Source organism: Hyaena hyaena, unplaced genomic scaffold, assembly GCF_003009895.1.
Source record: "Hyaena hyaena isolate Hyena2069 unplaced genomic scaffold, ASM300989v1 scaffold_764, whole genome shotgun sequence".
In the NCBI taxonomy this organism is placed as follows: Eukaryota; Metazoa; Chordata; class Mammalia; order Carnivora; family Hyaenidae; genus Hyaena; species Hyaena hyaena.
The window spans coordinates 382,599-403,215 of record NW_024081395.1 but is presented as its reverse complement, the minus strand read 5'-3'; the positions used below and the strand labels follow the sequence as shown (position 1 = coordinate 403,215).

Genomic DNA, 20,617 nt, shown 5'->3' with positions numbered 1-20,617 from the left:
CCAAGCAGGCTCTGCACTGTCAGCGCAGAGCTGGACTTGGTGCTTGAATTCACAAGCCATGAGATCATGACCTGAGCCGAAATCAAGAGTTGGATGATTATCCAGCTGAGCTACCCAGGTGCTCCTAGGTGAACAACATTTTTTTTTTTCAATGTTTATTTATTTCTAGGAGAAGAGAGAGAGACAGCGTGAGCAGGGAAGGGTCAGAGAGAGAGGGAGTCACAGACTCTGAAACAAGCTCCAGGCTCTAAGCTGGCAGTCAGCACAGAGCCCGACGCGGGGCTCGAACCCACGAACCGCGAGATCATGGCCTAAGCGAAAGTCAGACGCTTAACCGACTAAGCCACCCAGGCACCCCAGGTGAACAACATTTTAAAAACTATCTGTTGGCTTTTAATATTCAGTTTATTTTTACATGATAATTATTGTTCAGGAATCATTCAGTAAAAAGTAAACATTCAAATAACAAATTTAGGGATCAAGAAATGTTGGTTCACTAAAAAATTATTCTTAAATTATTCTTGATTCATCATATTATTGTTTATCCCAATATTTGTCAAGTAATTCTAAAATCTGTCAACCCTTTGTGCCACTTAGACTTAAGGAAGAACAGACGAATTGAAGGATGAAAGGGCCTGAGAATACAAGGCATCACCAAAACTATTGAGAGTCACTCTGTGACTTGGAGTGAGGCAAATCCTTTGTTGCTGTTGATGACTACTTGAAGGGCTTCCTCCATTCTTTCCATTGTAGAATACTTAGGGAGATCCAGAATATTATGACATGTCAGTGCTCTTGGATTATCTGTTTCATTGAAAGTTTGGGGACAGCGAAAGATGATTCCCATTTCCTGTTTGGCTCTTAAATACAGCCTGTCATTTCCTTTAAGAAAAACTAGAAAAGAATAAACTTTGGTTAAGATGGGTTTTTTTGTTTGTTTGCTTGCTTTATATCCAAGTTAGTTAGCATGTAGTGCAATACTGATTTCAGGAGTAGAATCCAGTGATTCATCCCCTGCATATAACACTCAGTGCTCATCCCAGCAGGTGTCTCCCTTAATACCCCTTACCCATCCTCCCACCCACATCCTTTCCAGCAACCCTCAGTTTCTCTATATTTCAGAGTCTCTTATGTTTTGTCCCCCTTCTTGTTTTTATATTATTTTTGCTTCCCTTCCTTTATGTTTATGTTTTGTATCTTAAATTCAACACATGAGTGAAGTCATATGTTGTTTGTCTTTCTCTCATTAATTTTGCTTAGCATAATCCACTCTAATTCCAACCACACTGTTCCAAATGGCAAGATTTCATTCTTTTTCATCACTAATATTCCATTTTATATGTATTATATTATACGTATTCTTTGTATGTTCATCTGTTAATGGACATCTGGGCTTTTGCCATACTTTGGTTTTTGTCAATAGTGCTGCTATACACATTGGGGTGCATGTGCCCTTTCGAAATAGCACAACTGTATCCCTGTATCCTCTGGGTAAATACCTAGTAGTGCAATTGCTGGGTCATAGGGTAGTTCTAGTTTTAATTTTTTGAGGAACTTCTTTACTCTTTGCCAGAGTGGCTGCACCAGTTTGCATTCCCACCAGTAGTGCAAAAGGGTTCCTCTTTCTCTGCATCCTCGCCAACATCTGTTGTTGCCTGAGTTGTTGGTATTTGCCATTCTTACAAATGTGAGGTGGTATCTCATTGTGGTTTTGATTTGTATTTCCCTGATGCTGAGTGATGTTGAGCATTTTTTCATGCATCTGTCAGCCATCTTTATATCTTCTTTGGAAAAGTGTTTATTCACATCTTTTGCCCATTTCTTCACTGGATTATTTGTTTTGTAGGTGTTGAGTTTGAGAACTTCTTTATAGATTTTGGATACTAACCCTTTATCTGATACGTCACTTGCATATATCTTCTCCCATTCCGTTGGTTGCCTTTAGTTTTGCTGATTGTTTCCTTCATCATGCAGAAGCTTTTTATCTTGATGAGGTCCCAATAGTTCACTTTTGATTTTGCTTTCCTTGCCTCCAGAGACCTGTTGAGTAAGAAGTAGCTGTGGCCAAGGTCAAAGAGCTTTTTGCCTACTTTTTCCTCTATGATTTTGATGGCTTTCTATTTTAGGTTTAGGTCTTTCATCCATTTTGAGTTTATTTTTGTGTATGGTTTAAGAAAGGGGTCCAGGTTCATTTTTCTGCATGTCACTGTCCCATTTTCCCAACACTGTTTGCTGAAGAAACTGTCTTTATTTCATTGGATGTTCTTTCCTGCTTTGTCAAAGATTAGTTGGTCATATGTTTGTGGGTCCATTTCTCAGTTCTTCTGTTCCATTGATCTGAGTGTCTGTTTTTGTGCCAGTACCATACTGTCTTGATGATTACAGCTTTGTAATATAGCCTGAAGTCCAGGATTGTGATGCCTCCAGCTTCTGTTTTCTTTTTCAGGATTGCTTTGGCTCTTTGGGGTCTTTTCTGGTTCCATATAAATTTTAGGATTGTTTGCTCTGGCTTTGTGAAAAATGCTGGTGTTTATTTTGGTACGGATTGCATTGAATATGTAGATTGCTTTGGGTAGTATCAACATTTTAACTATATTTGTTCTTCCAATCCATGAGCATGGCATATTATTTAATTTTTTTGTGTCTTCTTCAATTTCTTTCATAAGCTTTCTATAGTTTTTGGTGTATAGATTTTTCACCTCTTTGGTTAGGTTTATTCCTATGTATTTTTTTAAATGTTTTTCATTTATTTTTGAGAGAGAGACAGAGACAGTGTGAGCAGGGGAGGGTCAGAGAGAGAGGGAGTCACAGAATCTGAAGACAGCCTCCAGGCTCTGAGCTAGCTGTCAGCACAGAGCCCAACGTGGGGCTCAAACACACGAACCGTGAGATCAGATCCTGAACTGAAGTTGGACGCTTAACTGACTGAGCCACCCAGGCGCCCTATTCCAAGTATTTTATGGTTTTTGGTGCAGTCAAGAAAGAACAAAACGTAAAATAAAAAGGTCTAGAAATCAATCACTTCATTCAGTAAACTTTACTGACTACCCTTGTGCAGAGAGAACTACATAGGGCCATGTGGAGCATAGAAAAATCATGACTTTTGGTCTTTGTCCTCAGTGAGTTCATGGTCTAGTTGGGGGAAATCACGTATGTGGGAAAGAGAATAGCAAGATACAAGGAGGCTTAATTTAGCTCTACTAGGAGATTTGAGGTGAAGAGCCTAAGGAAGGCCCTAGGACTGAGGGGCCACTGGGCAGGGGTAGCAGGGAGACTTCAAGGGTCACATCTGGCTCGTTAGTTCTCAAGGAAAGATGTTACATAAACTTTTAAAGCAGAGGGGAAAGCCCAAGGAAGTCAGAGGTCTGAAGATGTTAGTGAACTCACTGAATGCACAAACAGTGGAACCAATGGGCAGAAGCAGAAGTTTACCATTAAAGAGAAAATCAGGGGCACCTGGGTGGCTCAGGCAGTTAAGTGTCTGACTTCTGCTCAGGTCATGATCTTGTGGTTTGTAGGTTCTAGCCCTGCGTCGGATTCTCTCTCTCTCTCTCTCTCTCTCTGCCCCTCCCCTGCTCGTGCTCTGTCTCTCTCTCTCTCAAAAATAAACATTAAAAAAATTTTTTTAAAAAGAGAAAATCAGAGAGTTTGGGCTTGTGGATAAGTAGTTTCGGTTTGTGGAGAAGTTGGAATGGTCCTCCAATGGCCTCAGCAGCAACAAAAATAGGAAGAAGAAGCATATCTCAGGAATAACTAAACAAAGGGATAGAGAGGTGAGAGAATAAGTCATTAAGTCAGTCCTAGGGAAACCTTAGGGTTCCCACCAAGAGAAGTTCTTATACCACAAGGCCACAGAACTTGATGGTTCAGAGCCTTGCCTTTGGATCAACCTGTTGGGTCCAAAGTCTGGCTCTCACACTCACCAGCTATCTGAATATAGGCAAGCTACTAAGTGCATCAAGCCTCTTTTTCCTCAGATCTGATATGGAAAAATAAGTACCTACCTCAAAACATTGCTATTAGGATAAAGGGAAGTAACAGATATGAAGTGGTCAGTACAATGCCTGGGATAAAGTAAGCACACAATAAATTCTGTTAGTATTATCATCAGTGGGCATTGCTATTGGTATTATTTCTAAAATGGTATTAGAGAAATATACATTGTCCTAATTCCATAGGATTTAAATAAAGATAGGAATGTGAGATTAAAGGTTTGATTAGGAACCAACTAGTGATACCTTTATTATTATCTTTTTTTTTTTTTTTAATGGGAAACTAAGCTCATAGAAGTAAAAACATTGGTTTAGGAAGCCTGGCTTTGCCCTTAACATGTGTGACCCACACTATTAATAACGACTTCATGGCAAATAAGGTATTTATCTTTTAAAAAGATATATAAGTATCAATCCACTTAATAATACTTACAGAGAAAGTTTCTCTTTTCTTCCAAAGTTAATTTGTGGAAAGCTTTCCAAAACATCAGTATAGTTGGATGTGATTCGTGGTATCCTTGACCATATTGTGAATTCTTGAGAAAAAGAGGGAGAAAAATGGTTTTTAGGAGGACTATAAGGAAGTTGTATGGAAGAACTGGGGGCACTTTTAGTTATCACCAACCTTTTCAAATTGTTTCCAGTCATAATCAGTATTTCCAACCACTGCTGTCATTAGTTCTTCGGGCTGGAAAATTTTAAGCATCTCTTTGTCACAGACTTTATAAAATCCTCTCTGAAATTCCTCATAAACTGCCTTTACAGAGGTGTTGAAAATGTAATCAACATATAAAGAAACATATTCTTTCCTTGATGGAAGCAGAAAAGAAAAAGCTGATAACATAATTTAGCATTGACTAAAATATTCTCTACTTTGCCCTTTTTACCATTTCTAGTGAGAAAGAAAAATAAATTACTTCTGCATAGCATACAACCCTGTAGACAGAGGGAAGTAAAAACATCTGGTCAGCTGGAGAAAGGAACCTTGGAGAATGTAGCAAAATGACTAAGACTTTGTTTTGCTTCCATTTTCTTCAAAGAAAGATCCTTTAAAAACACTAATCTGAATATGTAATTCTCTGGGATGCCTGGTATTCTCTGGGACACCTGAGACTTCAGCTCAGGTCATGATCTCCGGGTTTGTGAGTTTGAGCCCTGGTCCAGCTCTTTGCTGACAGCTTAGAACCTGGAGCCTAATTTGGATTCTTTGTGTCCCTCTCTCTCTGTCTCTCCCCTGCTCATGCTCTGTCTCCCTCTCCCTCGCTCTCTCTCTCAAAAATTAAAATAAAAACATTTTAAAAATGAGTACGTAATTCTCTTGCTTAAAATCTTTCAAAGGCTTTCTTTCCCATTGCCCTTAGGGTAAATTCTAAACTTCCCTGATCTCACTCTTGCCTGACACTGGGGGCCTCTTCACATTTGCTGGAAGCTTTGGCCAAACTGACCCTTCCTTCTGTGGTCTCCCTGTGTCCCTTGTAGTTAGGCTCAGCCTGCAGTGCTCCTTCTTTACTTGGTAACTTCTGTCATCCATCAGAGTTGCAAATAAAGATGACTTTCTCAGGGTCCTCTGTTCTCCTCTCTCTTGTCTGTCACAACACGTCACTGTGTGTGAATTATTTCTGCAAAGTCTGTTTTTCTCACAACATGATGAATTTCCTGATGGCAGGATTGGTTCTTGGAGGTATTCCCACCAACTATCCACCAGAAACATGATAGTCTCCCACGCTTTGAGCAGTGTCATGAACTGTCCTAAGTGGACTGTCCTATCTAAACCAATCCCCATGTGCTCTCCCCTGGAACCAGTGCTGGTAAATGGTTAACAGCCAGCTCTCTAAAGAGAAGAAAGTGAAAGGGAACCCTCATTTGCGTCATTTGCCAGTTCTGGTGTAAATATTCCCACCATGGCTGATTTCATGCTACTAACACTTTAATAATAAACTCTCAACACTTTTGAAAATCGAACAGTCAGCTCTCACAGGCAGATGCCAGCTGGCTCCAGCATAACACTACTATAAATCTTTTAACTAACTTTCGGCACAGTGCTCATCCTTATCTGACATTACATTACATAATAATTTATTTGTATATTGTCTTTCTGCCCCATTGAAACTTAAGCTCCAGGGGCGCCTAGGTGCCTCAGTTGGTTAAGCGTCCAACTTCAGCTCAGGTCGTGATCACACGGTTTGTGGGTTCAAGCCTTGCATCGGGCTCTGTGCTGACAGCTCAGAGCCTGGAGCCTGCTTTGGATTCTGTGTCTCCCTCTCTGTCTGACCCCCCCCTGCTCATGCTGTCTCTCTCTCTCTCAGAAATAAATAAAACATTAAAAAATAAATAAATAAATTGCAGTGTATTACTGCAGTGATCTAAAAAAGAAAAGAAAGAAAGAAGGAAACTTTAGCTCCAGGTTTTGTCTGTCTTTTTCACAGCTATATCTCTGGTACCTACAATAGGATCTGGTACAGAATAAGGACTCAAAGATCATTGTTAAGTAGATAACTAGTCAAAGTGCTGCAAAGGGAATATTTAATCCTTACTCCTTTTTCCCTTTCTCTTACCCTGTAAACTTTTATTTTTTATTTTTAGGTACACCTCACACCTAGCAGAGTCCAACATGGGGCTTGAACTCACCACCCTGAGATCAAGACCTTAGCAAAGATCAAGAGTTGGATGCTTAACCAACGGAGCCAACTGAGCCACCCAGGCGCCCATCCCCTGTAATCTTTTTATCTTTCTCAGAAATGAGCTAAAATGATCATCTGAGGAGCTAACATACATTTATAAATTATAGTGAGGAGCGCCTGGGTGGCTCAGTTGGTTGGGCATCTGACTTCTCCTTAGGTCATGATCTCACAGCTTGTGAGTTCAAGCCTTGCATCAGGCTCTGTGCTGGCAGGCCTGGAGCTTGCTTTGGATTCTGTGTCTCCCTTTCTCTGCCCTTCCCCCACTCATACACTGTCTTTCTCTCTTTCTCAAAAATAAATAAATATTTAAAAAATTTTTAAATTGAGCCACCTGGGTGGCTCAGTCAGTTAAGCGTCTAACTCCAGCTCAGGTCATGATCTTGCAGTCTGAGTTCAGGCCCATCGGCTCTGTGCAGACAGCTCGGAGCCTGGAACCTCCTTCAGATTCTGTGTTTCCCACTCACCCTCTGCCCCTCCCCCATGGATGCTCTGTCTCTCTCCCTCTCTCAAAAATAAATATTAAAAAGAATTTTTTCTAATTTTTAAATTACAGTGATAACAAACATTTTATGTGTATTCATAGCAGATATTCTAAGTCTCAAAACTTACTTGTTAGTTTGGTCCACAGGTACAGAGATCCCATTCGGAATTAAATTAACATTATTTTTGTCCCAGTGTATCTGTAAGCAAAATGTATTCAGGTTCCAAACATGAAAGAAAGTCTGAATAATCAACTGCAGGGGCCATGGGGAGGTTGCTCCGTGATGGGCCACATTGGCATGAAGGTTATTTCTGAGTTAAAAGCAACTAAAAACCAGCAGAATCTCACAAACACACACACACACACACAACCACAAAAATTTAAAAACCCCCAGCAGAGTCAGGAAAAGCTCTTTAACTCCCACTCAACTACCTAAAAATAATTTAGATAGAGGACCTGTACCCTTCTCCTTAGTTCAGAATGACATATATACCTCATTTTGTCTATCATTGGAATTTCCATGTTTATATGGATTCCCTGTACATACAAAATTAAATTTGATATTTTCCTTTTAATCTGTCTCATGTCAATTTGATTCTTAGTCTAGTAGGACTTCAAAAGGCAGAATAAATTCTTCCTCCCAAACATAATCACGATACCATTATGCTGGTACATTCTTCCCTATAAAATTTTAAGTAACTGGGAGCTAAATAATTATTTATGTAGTATAGCCTTTTAAATACATATAAAAATTTAAAAACCTACCCTAGTATATGTTGTATATTATCTTCAACATTTAATTATCTACAGTGTTCACATTGATTGCATAATTGCTGTATTTTCACTTTATTGAAAGGATATAAACATAAGGTAGGAACAAAGGAGGAACAGGTTGGAGAAGTAAAATACCCTTCTACTCAGGGGGGCAGGGCAGAAAATTAAACAAACAAACAAAGGAATCTCATATTTAATATAAAAATTATTCTAAAAAACAGATTAAAGCTAAACTATAATCTGGTTTGCGTTGGTACTCACAGAAAAATATATGTCGAGTTCTTCTCCAATGTTATCAGCTTCATTATTTAGAATTTCTTGCAAATTCCTAATGAAAATTTTCATTTAAAAAGTTATTTTTTAATTTTATTTATTTTTTAAAGTTATATTTATTAATCTTATAAAATTTCAAAAGTAATAAATGTTTAATGGAAAAAAATCTTTGACAATATAGAAGTGTATAAAATGCCATGTAAATGTCCTCTCCTTACCTTCCCAGTCCCTCTTCCTAGAGTTAACCTCTTTTTACACTTTGATTGGTTTGGCCACTGCTAACATATAGCCACTGCTGTGTCTGGATGGAAATTATAGAAAGGAGCCCCTTCCTGTAGACTCGTGATTCTCACTCTAGGGTGAATGCCCTAGAGGACATTCAGCATAATCTGGAAACTTCTTTGATTGTTACAGTTAGGGAAGGGGTTGCCACTGGCATCTAGTGGGTAGCAGCCCTATAAGCTATTAAACATCTGCAATGCTCAGATCAGCCTTCCACAACAAAGAATTATATAACCCGAAATGTCAGTGTTACTAAGGTTGAGGAACTCTGTTCTAGACGGTCAGGGCAGACAGGGTAAATCTAGGCAGTTCCTTTTTCCACTGATAGTACATGAGAAGAGAATCCTTTTCCCCAATCTGTTGCCAACTATGTATTTTATGAAAAACTTTTTAACATTTATCAATATGGAAGCAGAAAAAGGATCTCATTTTCATTTATATTTCCTCAATTACTAATAAAGTTGAACATGTTTTCATTTTTTATTAGCCATATATATATACACACACATACATATATACTCAGTCATACATATTTATGTATGATGACACAGATATACACATATATATTTATATTTATATATCAGTGATATTACTCCTTTGTCATATATGTTGCCGGTATTTTCTTACAGGATATTATAGTTTGCCTTTTAACTTAGAACAAATATTTTTCAATTCTCAAAAAATAAAGTTGATGACACTGATTTATTTAAATAAATGGCTAGGATTTATTAAAGTACATATACTATGCATTATTCTCATTAAGAATATTGTGTACTGTTTCCATCTAGATAAATTCAAGAAACTAGGCCAGAGCTCTGTTTGTCTTAGGTGGATAATTAGAAGAACATCCAGCTTTTCTTTACTTTTGAACATGTACTTTATTATAAGTCATGGGCAAATTCAAATTCATCGGAAGAGCATACATTTATTGAAATTGAAGACCTTTTTTCTGTGTATATATGTGTGAGTAACATTATTTATTCCTGAACAACTGAGACTTCTTAATTATAGTCCTGGAAAAACATTTACTTACTTCCCCAGAAGAGGACTAAGTTCTTTTAAATCTTGCAGTGATGGCTTTTGGTCCAGAAGTTTCTTAAACAGAGCCAGTGGGAAAGGAAGATTGGCAGCATTTAAACTGTATAGGGAGAGTCCACACAGCATCCCAAAGAGATAATATTGCTTCTTCTCAAATTTAGGCTGGAAGAGGAAAAGAAAAAAAACAACAACCCATAATGTTTTAGAAGTAATCAATAATCCAACAGGATAATTAGATTAGTAAAAAAATGGTTTCAGTTCCCTTTTCTAGAAGTCCCAAATTAGAAACAAAATGGGCTTCAAGAAAATAAAGTTTGAAGTTCTTACACAGGCTTTAATACAATTTAAATTTCTTCCATACGTTATAATACAAATTAACAGTTCAGATAAATAAATGAATTCACTTTTTGTTACTGAAAGCATATCTGGAGTACAAAAAAATCTGCTCAGATAGCCTTATAAATCAAAGTATTCATTATTTACTTTTACAGTCTGCCTTCAAATTCATGTAGAAAAACGACTGCGGAAGGAAGAGCACACTTGCTCTGCACGTTCATTGTGCATTAGGCATGTCATATAAGTGTGTCCTCTTAGACGATCTCAGCCTAGGTATGCTGACAAGGACAAGCATATGGGTCAGGGAAGGTGACTGATTCTGTTGACCGTGAAGGTTTGTGGAAAGAAGAGTCCTGATGAAACTGGCTTCACTCTTCTCTCTACACTCTGTAGTCCCAGATGTGGGAAAACACTGGCCACATATTGCTAGGCCATCACTACTGCACAGCCAAGAGACCACTAGCCTGAACATTCTAAATACATTTTTAACATTTATCCTCACAATTACTATAAGTACATAAGGCACATAGATTGAGGCTATTATGTAAGTGGCCCAAAGTCATTGACCTACTAACAGCAAAGCTGGCAGTGGAATAGAAATCTTAGAATTTATATAAAATTCAGGAAATACAAACTACTTCACAGTGACAGAAATCAGATGAGTGACTACATGGGCATGTGGCCGGAGAGTGAAGAGAAGCAAAGCCGGGGAGGAATGGGATTAAAAAGGGGTATGAAGAAATTCGGGGGAGGGGCGCCTGGGTGGCTCATTCAGTTGAGTGTCCCAGCTTCAGCTCAGGTCATGATCACAGGGTTTGTGGGTTCGAGCCCCACGTCAGGCTCTGTGCTGACAGCTCAGAGGCTGGAGCCTGCTTCAGATTCTGTGTGTCTCTCTCTCTGACCCTCCCTTGCTCATGCTGTCTCTCTCTCTCTCAGAAATAAATAAAACGTTTAAAAAATGAAAAAAAATAAATTTGGGTGGATGATGAATATATTCAATATTTTGACTGTGGTGATAGTTTCATGGTATATGCATACATACACATATCAAAACATCAAATTGGATACTTGATGTATTGTTCACTGAATGTCAACTATACTTCATAAAAGCTGCTTAAAAATTTAACGTGCATAGAATCACCTGGGGATCTTATAAAATACATGCTCTGATCTGGGGCGGGGCCTGAAGTTCTAACAGTTCCAAGAGATGCTGTAGCTGCTGCTCGGTGGGTCTTGAGTAGAAGGGATTTGACCTAATTTTACATTTTACGTTATCATGTATGGTTTCATGTTGCAGTATATGGTATACTTTTTCTGTTCTTTAAAACTGTAAGAAAATAAATAAAAGACTTACGCTGACAGGAAACCACATGTAGGAACCCTCTTCAGGATATATGAACATTCCATATTCTGTCTTGGTCATCTCTTCAAATATACAGTGGAAGAACTCAGACTTTACCCCTTTTCCCACAGAACAAATTTCTTTTATAAATTCAATCTGAGGAAAGAGAACACACTCCCAGTCTCATTTAAAATACAATTTAAAATACAATCAAGGATCTTTGTGGAAGTTTCAAACTTCCTCCAGCCATCAGAATTCCTGGAATCCGACAATCCCACACTTCACTGCAATCGGTTCTCCCTCAACTTCCTGCTGAGCAACAGATGCCTGGAACCTAATTACTGTCAGATTATTGTATGTGTGTGAGTCCTTTACACTTTCGCATGAACCAAGTAAAGGAGGATTCTAGCAAGATTTAGCATTCACCAATTATGTTGACCAAATTTTTGAACGAAATTTTGGTACGCTTCAGGTCCCTGGGCCACTAAATTCCCTGATTCTTCGGTCTTAATGTCTGTCTTCATCTCATCATTCAGACTTTACAGCTCTGGCTCCAGTTAACAGAAATTTGGTTTCTCCTGCCTCTCCCCTCATTAGAAACTCTGATAAATTGGGGCACCTGAGTGGCTCAGTCGATTAAATGTTTGATTCTTGATGTCAGCTCAGGTCATGATCTCACGGTTTGTGAAATCGAGCCCTGCACTGGGTTCAGCACTAACAGCATAGAACCTGCTTAGGATTCTCTCTCTCTCCCTCTTTCTCTGCTCTTCCATTTTTTTCTCTCTAAAAATAAATAAATAAACTTAAAAAAAAAACACACAAAACTTCTAATAAATTGCCTTCCCAATCCTCCTGGGTTTATTAGCACCTTTGAAGGAACCATCAGACCTGACTGTCCATAGCCCTCCTGGGAAGTCACTATGAACTGCTCTTTTTCAGTTCTATTATTTATTTATTTATTTTTATGTTTAAGATTTATTTTTATGTAATCTCTACACCCAACATGGAACTCAAATTTACAACCCCGAGATCAAGAGTCTCATGCTCTACCAATTAAGCCAGACAGGCACCCCTTATTTATTTTAAGATATTTTCTTTTTTTTTAAGTTTATTTAATTTTGAGAGTGAGTGTGCAGGGGAGGAGCAGAGAAAGGGAGAGAGAGGGGGAGAGAGAGAGAAAGAGAGAAAATCCCAAGTAGGTCTCTCACTGTCAGTGCTGAGCCTGATATGGGGCTCAAACCCACAATCCACGAGATCATGACCTGAGCCGAAATCAAGAGTTGGAGCTTAGCTGACTGAGCCACCCAGGTGCCTCTATTTTTTAAGATATTGTCAACTTAAACACTATTGACACTGAACACGTGTTGCAGCTTAATCTACCCAAATATGAGATTTAAAAAGTTCTAGCTTTATTAAACGAAAACTTGTGTTGCAGAAACTGTCCTTTTCTAAAGTCCACCTTGAGTCTCTGTGGACAAGTACTATCCCAGTTTTCCTTCTACCTCTCCAACTACTTTTCCACTTCCTTCCCTGGCTAACTTATTTTTATCTTTATAATATAAGCTTCACTAAGCTTCAGTGAGCATTCTCTTTCTCCTTCCTTTGCCCGGAAGATCTTAACTCTACCACCTTGATGAGCTGACTCTTTGGCCACAGACCATCATCTCATCTCCAAGGGCCCACCTTATGTTCCATCTGGATATCTCAATAATAAATGAAGCTTACTTCCAATTTGCTAATTTCTGCTGGCTTAACACTGGCAAGTCTTCCTTCACTGTGGTCAGGACCCACTCATAAGTGTCCTCAACAACCCTGCCTTATTTGGAGTATTTTGATTGGATCTGTCTTGAAGTTCAGCTTCCTATCTCTTTGTCATCTCCTGTGGGCAGAATAATTTTCTATTGATTTCCTCATAATCAAGATTTAAAAGAAAGTAGATATAGAGGGAGATATACAACTAGAAAGTCTGGCTTATGAAATAGCTTCTTTGTTTTCCATTTTGTCCCATGGTGGAAAATATCCCTCACCTGTCTGAGTACTCCCCTCCAGGTTCTGGTTTCCCCTCCAAGGGCCTAAGTCTTCCTCTCATACCAGGAAAATCCACTCCCTTCTGGACAGAGTCCAGCTTTTACTTAAAAAGTTACTCATTCTGTGGCCTCAATAGGGCAAATGATCTGAGATACAACACAATAAAAACTGTACAGGTACCCACAAAGGATGAAGTGAAAGATAATTAGAATTAGAACCAATACAGTAGAAACTCAGTGACTAAAACCCGAGCCGGGGGCACCTGGGTAGCCCATTCAGTTAAGCCTCCAACTCGATTTCAGCTCAGGTCATGATCTTGTGGTTCGTGAGTTTGAGCCCCATGTCAGGCTCAAACTGTCAGTGCAGAGCCTGGTTGGGATTTTCTCTCTCTCCCTCTCTGTCCCTCCCCTGCTCTCTCTCTCTCAAAATAAACGAATAAGCTTTTTCTTAAAATTTTTTTAATGTTTTATTTATTTCTGGGAGAGAGAGAGAGACCGCATGAACAGAGGAGGTTCAAAGAGAGAAGGAGATCAGAATCTGAAACAGGCTCCAGGCTCTGAGCTAGCTGTCAGCACAGAGCCCAACGCGGGGCTTGAACCCAAGAACCGTGAGATCATGACCTGAGCCGAAGTCAGATGCTTAACCAACTGAGCCACCCAGGTGCCCCAATAAACTTTAAAAATAAAATAAAACTAGAGCCAAAAAGTAGGAAAAGTATCTGTTCTACCTGCTGCTTGTTGATTGCATTGATAGCCCAAATTACTTACCCCTCCTTGATACATGTCTGTTGCATGTGACTCTGCAGTTCCCTCCACTATAGAAGCTGAGTATATTTCATCAGCCCTTGACTTGGGTTCAGCCACGTAACTTGCTTTGACTAAAGCGATGTTAGTTGTGTTATTGGGCTTGTTAACTTGTACCTCTGGCACTGAAGTGAGAAGAATACTACGCTTGTTGGTTCCAGGAAGATGAAAAGCACAGGAGCGGAGCCAAACTGCTCCAGCCAAGCTTAATTTAGCCTAGATCGTCCAATCCCTACCCAACTCCCAAATATGTAAACAAGTGCAGACAAAAATCAATAAAGCCACCCAAATGAATTCAATCTAAATCAGCAGATCTTTAGCTGCATTTCAGATCTCTGTAATGATATTGTTATTTTAAGTCATTAAGCTTTGGGATGGTTTGTGATGCAGCAGTTTTATAGCCATAGGTAAAGAAAAGTTAACACGTAATCCCAATATTCAATTAAACAGCTTGTAGCTTTTCTCTAAAAGGTAAGCAATTTTTTTCCTAATTTTTTTTTTTAATGTTTTTTTTTTTTATTTATTTCTAGGAGAGAGAGAGAGAGACAGCGTGAGCAGGGGAGGGTCAGAGAGAGAGGGAGTCACAGACTGAAACAGGCTCCAGGCTCCGAGCTGGCAGTCAGCACAGAGCCCGACGCGGGGCTCGAACCCACGAACCGCGAGATCATGACCTAAGCGAAAGCCGGACGCTTAACCGACTAAGCCACCCAGGCGCCCCTCCTAATTTTTAATTAAGTAATCTCTGTGCCCAGTGTGGGGCTTGATCTCACAACTCCTTAATCAAGTTGCATGCTGTATTGACTGAACCAGCCAGGCACCCCAAAATTCTGGAAAACCATACAGCTGATAACTATAGGCTTGAACCCACAAACTGTGAGATCATGATCTGAGCCAAAGTCGGATGCTTAACCCACTGAGCCACCCAGGTGTCCCTGGCAACATTTAATACTTAAAGGATTAAGCATCGTTCTACTTTCCTGTGTGAATTGAGCTAAGTAGCCCTGGTTGATGAGGAAAAGTTCTTCTTTACAGAATTCAGTCAATAACTATCGGCAGGCTCTTCCTTTGCTATATAATATAAATGTTTCCCTTTCACATTAGTAAAAATGTCCAATGAGACTTTTACTGTACCACTAATACTTTACAGAGGTCCGTGTCTTCAACTTGGCTTAACTGAAGCAGAGCATCTTCAACTAGATGACTTCTTCTGACTCTAAGTGTAAATGTAGGGTGTCCGTCCTTTTTTGGCAGAATCACTTGCCCCCAATCCAGGTATCCTTTCTGTTTTAAGCCCTAAAAAAATATTTTAGAAATCTCATAGGAATACTAGGAAGTGTTTAATATTTCAGATAAAGATAGTCTGCAAAGCATACACTTATGCCTACTACTGCTATATATACTCATATTGCAATTATTTAAGAAAAAAGGGCATCATATCTACACTACATTGTGAGACAAAGAGATCACAGGATCTGTGAAACCATGGCTGTGAAACTGTGAAACCATGAATTATATACAAGGAATTTAGTCACCATGAAGTTACAGTTAAATAATTACAAGCTATCTCATTTGTAGTAAACATGATCTTTTTTTAAAAAAAACATTAAAAATTTTTTAATGTTTATTTTTGAGAGACTGAGAGAGAAAATGTAAGTGGAGGGGAGGGGTATAGAGCAAGGGAGACAAAGAATCTGAAATAGGCTCGAGGCTCCAGCTTGTCAGCTCAGAGCCCGATGTGGGGCTTGAACCCACAAACTGTGAGATCATGATCTGAGCCAAAGTCGGATACTTAATCCACTGAGCCACCCAGGCACCCCTGGCAACATTTAATACTTAAAGAAAAGGATTAAGCATCATTCCACTTTCCTGTGTGAATTGAGCTAAGTAGCCCTGGTTGATGAGGAAAAGTTCTTCTTTAGAGAATTCAGTCAATAACTTTGGAAGTAATGATAAGATTAGAAATAATGCCATTGTGCAAACTTCAACCAAAACAATGGATAGAATTATTAAATAAAATGTTGGGGGGGGGCGCCTGGGTGGCTCCGTTAAGCGTCCAACTCTTGATTTTGGCTCAAGTCGATCCCAGGGTCATGGGATCAAGCCCCATGTCAGGCTCCACACTGAGTATGAGCCTGCTTAAGATTTTCTCTTTGTCTCTCTCTTCCCCTCTGTCTCTTTCAACTGCTTTTGTGCTCTCGCTCTCTCTCTCAAAAAAAAAAAAAAAGAAAGAAAACATTGATGGAAAGCATTACCATGGAAGAATCATGTGGTTACCACCTGAACCCACTGATAAAACTCTGCATGAATGAGAGTGAAACAACCAAAAACAATGCACTGAAGTATGGAGAGGTGAAAGGAAATTGGGTGTGAGATTTCCTTTAAAAAACTTAAAACAGTGACAAGTACATGGGGCGCCTGGGTGGCTCAGTCAGTTAAGTGTCCTACTCCTGATCAGATCATGATCTCACAGTTCATGGGTTCCAGCCCCATGTCAGGCTCTGTGCTGACAGCTCAGAGCCTGGAGCCTGCTTCACATTCTGTGTGTCTATCTCTCTGCCCCTCCCCCATTTATGCTCGGTTTCTCTCTGTCTCAAAAACAAATAAACATAAAAAATAGTAACAACTACAAAACAACAAAAGTCAGAAATGGGGAAGTGTGGCAAAATGTTGATGACTTCTGAAACTGTGATGGGGCTCATTACACCATTATCTCTATTTTGTATATGTTAGTAATTTCACATAATTAAAAAAAAAAAGTAGAGCATACATACCATTAGTTTCAAATAGGACTCAGCATGTAATAATTGAATTTTGGATTGCAAATTAAAAATAAATGGAAAATCACTGAAAATAATGGGACTGAGGTTTTTTGTAGGTATCTAAAAAATAAAAAGAGAACAGTTTTAATAATTAAAAGGAAAAAATAACTTCTTTCCTTTATGTCATCACTTTAAATTGTTTTGCTTTATACTTTTGGGAATCTGTTTTTAAGAATTCAAATTACCTAAAAAAAATTCTAAGAATATGCATTTCTAAGGAAATGATCATCTAATTTAGCAATTCAGCATTGCAATGAAGACATTTTCAAATCTTGACTTATCAAAGAGATACCTACATAGCTATTAATATGTCCTCCTATAAAGAATGAAAATTTTCAGAAGTAAAAATATTACTCTTACCAGGTTGTTATCCCTAAGGAATAGTCTTCTTCTGTCTTCATGAAAGTTCAACAAATAGGAGAGTTCATTTATGTTGAAAGTATCTTCTGGTAGTCGACAGCTAGCTTTGTTTACCTTAAAGAAAATATGACTTGTGAATTTTATTTTCTATCAATAAATGGCTTAATATATGTATATAGCTATTATATAGATAGAGCTCTATAAACCCAATGCATTTGTCAATGATGAAATAGAAGTCTATAAAACTACCATTTTTTGGTATATACTTTACCTAATTTTCATAAATACTGTAAAAGATAACAGATGTTGGCAGTGGAGTTTAGTAAACCAATTCTTAGGGTACAGGTTTATTGGAAACAATTTCTCGATCTTGAGAATAAAGCACCATAAAGGGGTGCCTGGGTGGCTCGGATGGTGGAACATACAACTTTGGCTCAGGTCATGATCTCACAGTTCATGAGTTTGACCTCCATATTGGGCTCTCTGCTGTCAGCCCAGAGCCCACTTTGGATCCTCTGTCTCCCTCTTATTCTGCCCCTGCCCCACTCATTTCTCTCTCTCTCTCTTCTCAAATATAAACATTTTTAAAAAGCATCATAAAAACACAAGGTATTTTTGACAAATTCAGCCCTTTCTCCACTAATTAATAATTTTTCACACACTACTTTTCAGGTGTGGGACAAAACATAACTAAAAATTGTCTCTGCCAATACATAACTTCCAGTCTAATACAGTAGTCAGCAAACTCTTCCCTTTCTTTTTTTTCTTTAATGTTTTATTTATTCCTGAGAGAGGGAGAGAGACAGCAAAAGCAGGGAAGGGTCAGACAGAGAGGGAGATAACAGAATCCGAAACAGGCTCCAGGCTCTGAGCTGGCTCCCCCCAATGCGGGGCTTGAACCCACAAACCATGAGATCATGACCTGAGCTGAAGTTGGACTGAGTCACCCAGTGACCTATATTTTTTAAAGTAATGCATAAAAGGAAAATATTTGGCAGAAAATAACTCGGAATTTTTAAAAGTGAGAAACTTTATGCAGACTGAAGATGTTTTGTAATGTACTTCTTTCATTAAGAAAAAATACACATCAAAATCTGTAGGCTTATCCCATTTTTCATTCTTGATACTGGTTGTCTTTTTTTCTTTTACAAAGTCTTACCAGAAAGCTTTTTTTTAAAGAACCAATTTTTTTATTTGTTGATTCTCTCCCTTGTACATGTTATTAATTTCCTTAATTTATATCCTCAGATTGTTTATTTCCTGTATTCTATCTTTTGGATTAACTTGATGTGATAGAGGCTTATTTAGATCATTGATTTTCTAAAATTGCTTCCTCTGGGATGCCTTCTTAAACCCCTTAAGTCCTCCAATCAGAAAATGTATCCTCCATGCCTGACTACTTGTTTTTACCTACTAGATCATGGGTTGGTAATCTATATCCATGGGCAGCCTCATGTTTTTGTAAATAAAGTTTTTTGGAATAAAGCCACACTCACTTGTTTACATATTGTGTAAGGTTGTTTTGTGCTCCAAAATGGCAGAGTTGAATAGCACCAGATATTGTGTGGTCCCAAGCTCAAATATTTACTGTTTGGATTTAAGAAAGAGTTTGCAGGGGCACCTGGGTGGCTCAGCAGTTAAGTGTCCGAATTTGGCTCAGGTCATGATCTCACAGTTGATGGGTTCGAGCCCCACATTGGACTTTGTGCTGACAGTGCAGAGCCTGCTTAGGATTCTCTGTCTCCCTCTCTCTCTGCCCCTCCCCAGCTCGTGCAGCTCTCTCTCAAAAATACATAAACATTTTTTAAAATTTTAATAAAAATTAATTTAAAAAATAACAGAAATAAAAAAATATCTCACTCCTCATGATTCTTATTTGTCTTCTTTTTTTAAGTATTTTTTATTTATTTCTGAGAGAGAGAGAGAGCAGCGTGAGCAGGGGAGGGTCAGAGAGAGAGGGAGACACAGAATCTGAAACAGGCTCCAGGCCTCTGAGCTGGCAGTCAGCACAGAGCCTGACACGGGGCTCAAACCCACGAACCGTGAGATCATGACCTGAGCCGAAGTTGGACACTTAACCAACTGAGCCACCCAGGTGCCCCTCTTATTTGTCTTGTTAAGACTCCAGTTAGCAGGATGCCTGGGTGGTTCAGTTGGTTACGTGTGTGACTTCGGCTCTGGTCATGATCTCAACATCTATGAGTTTGAGACCCACATCAGACTCTGTGCCGACAGCTCAGAGCCTGGAGCCTACTTCAGATTCTTTGTCTTCCTCTGTCTCTGCCCCTTCTCCACTCATGCTCTGCCTGCCTCTCAAAAATAAAAACATAAAAATTTTTTTAAAAACTAAAGAAGACTTCAATTAGCAATTCACCATACCATCAGAAACAATGAAATGCTTAGCAATAAATTTAACAAGGTGAAAGACCTGTATACCAAAAACTGTAAGACTTTGATGAAAGAAATTGAAGAAAATAAATGGAAAGATTTGTTCCACAAATAAATGGAAAGGTAGCCTTTGTTTGTGGATTAGAAGAATTAACATTGGGGGCACCTGTTAAGCATCCGACTTGGTTTCGGCTCAAATCATGATCTCACAGTTTTGTGAGTTCAAGCCCCACATCAGACTCTGCACTGGCAGTATGGAGCCTGCTTGGGATTCTCTGTCTCCCTCTCTCCTTGCCTCTCTCCAATTTGTGCTGTCTCTGTCTCTCTCTCAATAAATAAATAAGTTTAAAATAAAGAATTAATATTGTTAAAATGTCCATAGCATTTAAAGCCATGTATATATTAGATGTAGTCCCTCTCCAAATTCCAAAGGCATTTTTCACAGATATAAGAAAAAACAATCCTAAAATTTATATGGAACCAGAAAAGAGTGAATAGTCAAAGCAATTCTGAGAAAGAACAAAGCTGGAGGCCTCACAATTCCGATTTACAACTATCCTCTAAAGCTACAGTTATGGTACTGGCATAAAAACAGATGCATAAACCAATGGAAAAGAATCAAGAGACCAGAAATAAACCCTCACAAAAATGGTCTACTAACATTAGACAAAGGAGCCAAGAAAACTCAATGGCGAAAGGATAGTCTCTTCAGTAAATATTATGACAACTGGATGACCATATTCAGAAGAATGAAATTGGACCCCTATCGTATACCACTCAGAAAAACTAACTTGGAATGGATTAAAGACTTAAACATAAGACCTAAAACTATAAAACTCCTAGAATAAAACATAAAGGAAAAGCTCCTTGACATTGGTCTTGGCACTGATTTTTTTTTATATGACATCAAAAGCACAAGCAACAAAACCAAAAATAAGTAAGTAGGACTACCAAAAACTAAACTGCAACGTTTCTGCACAAAAAAACAACAATAAAATAAAAAGGCAACCTATGAAATGG

At 38.7% G+C, this 20,617-nt stretch overlaps 1 protein-coding gene across 3 annotated transcripts in view; it reads right to left on the bottom strand.

Moving 5' to 3' along the window:
- Positions 1–392: 392 nt before the first annotated feature.
- HERC6 (HECT and RLD domain containing E3 ubiquitin protein ligase family member 6) overlaps positions 393–20,617 on the bottom strand; it is a 57,688-nt gene continuing 37,463 nt past the window's right edge. The window contains exons 14-23 of one of the 3 annotated variants that reach the window (XM_039218432.1): positions 17,210–17,323; positions 16,802–16,909; positions 15,162–15,323; positions 11,212–11,355; positions 9,517–9,683; positions 8,190–8,256; positions 7,283–7,353; positions 4,618–4,801; positions 4,426–4,528; positions 393–894 (exon numbers count right to left, since the gene is read on the bottom strand). In XM_039218432.1, coding sequence (XP_039074363.1) covers positions 671–894; positions 4,426–4,528; positions 4,618–4,801; positions 7,283–7,353; positions 8,190–8,256; positions 9,517–9,683; positions 11,212–11,355; positions 15,162–15,323; positions 16,802–16,909; positions 17,210–17,323 — 1,344 coding nt within the window. In that variant the 3' untranslated portion in view covers positions 393–670. The remainder of the gene's footprint in view (positions 895–4,425; positions 4,529–4,617; positions 4,802–7,282; positions 7,354–8,189; positions 8,257–9,516; positions 9,684–11,211; positions 11,356–15,161; positions 15,324–16,801; positions 16,910–17,209; positions 17,324–20,617) is intronic. The other 2 variants (XM_039218433.1, XM_039218434.1) reach the window with 2 other exon arrangements.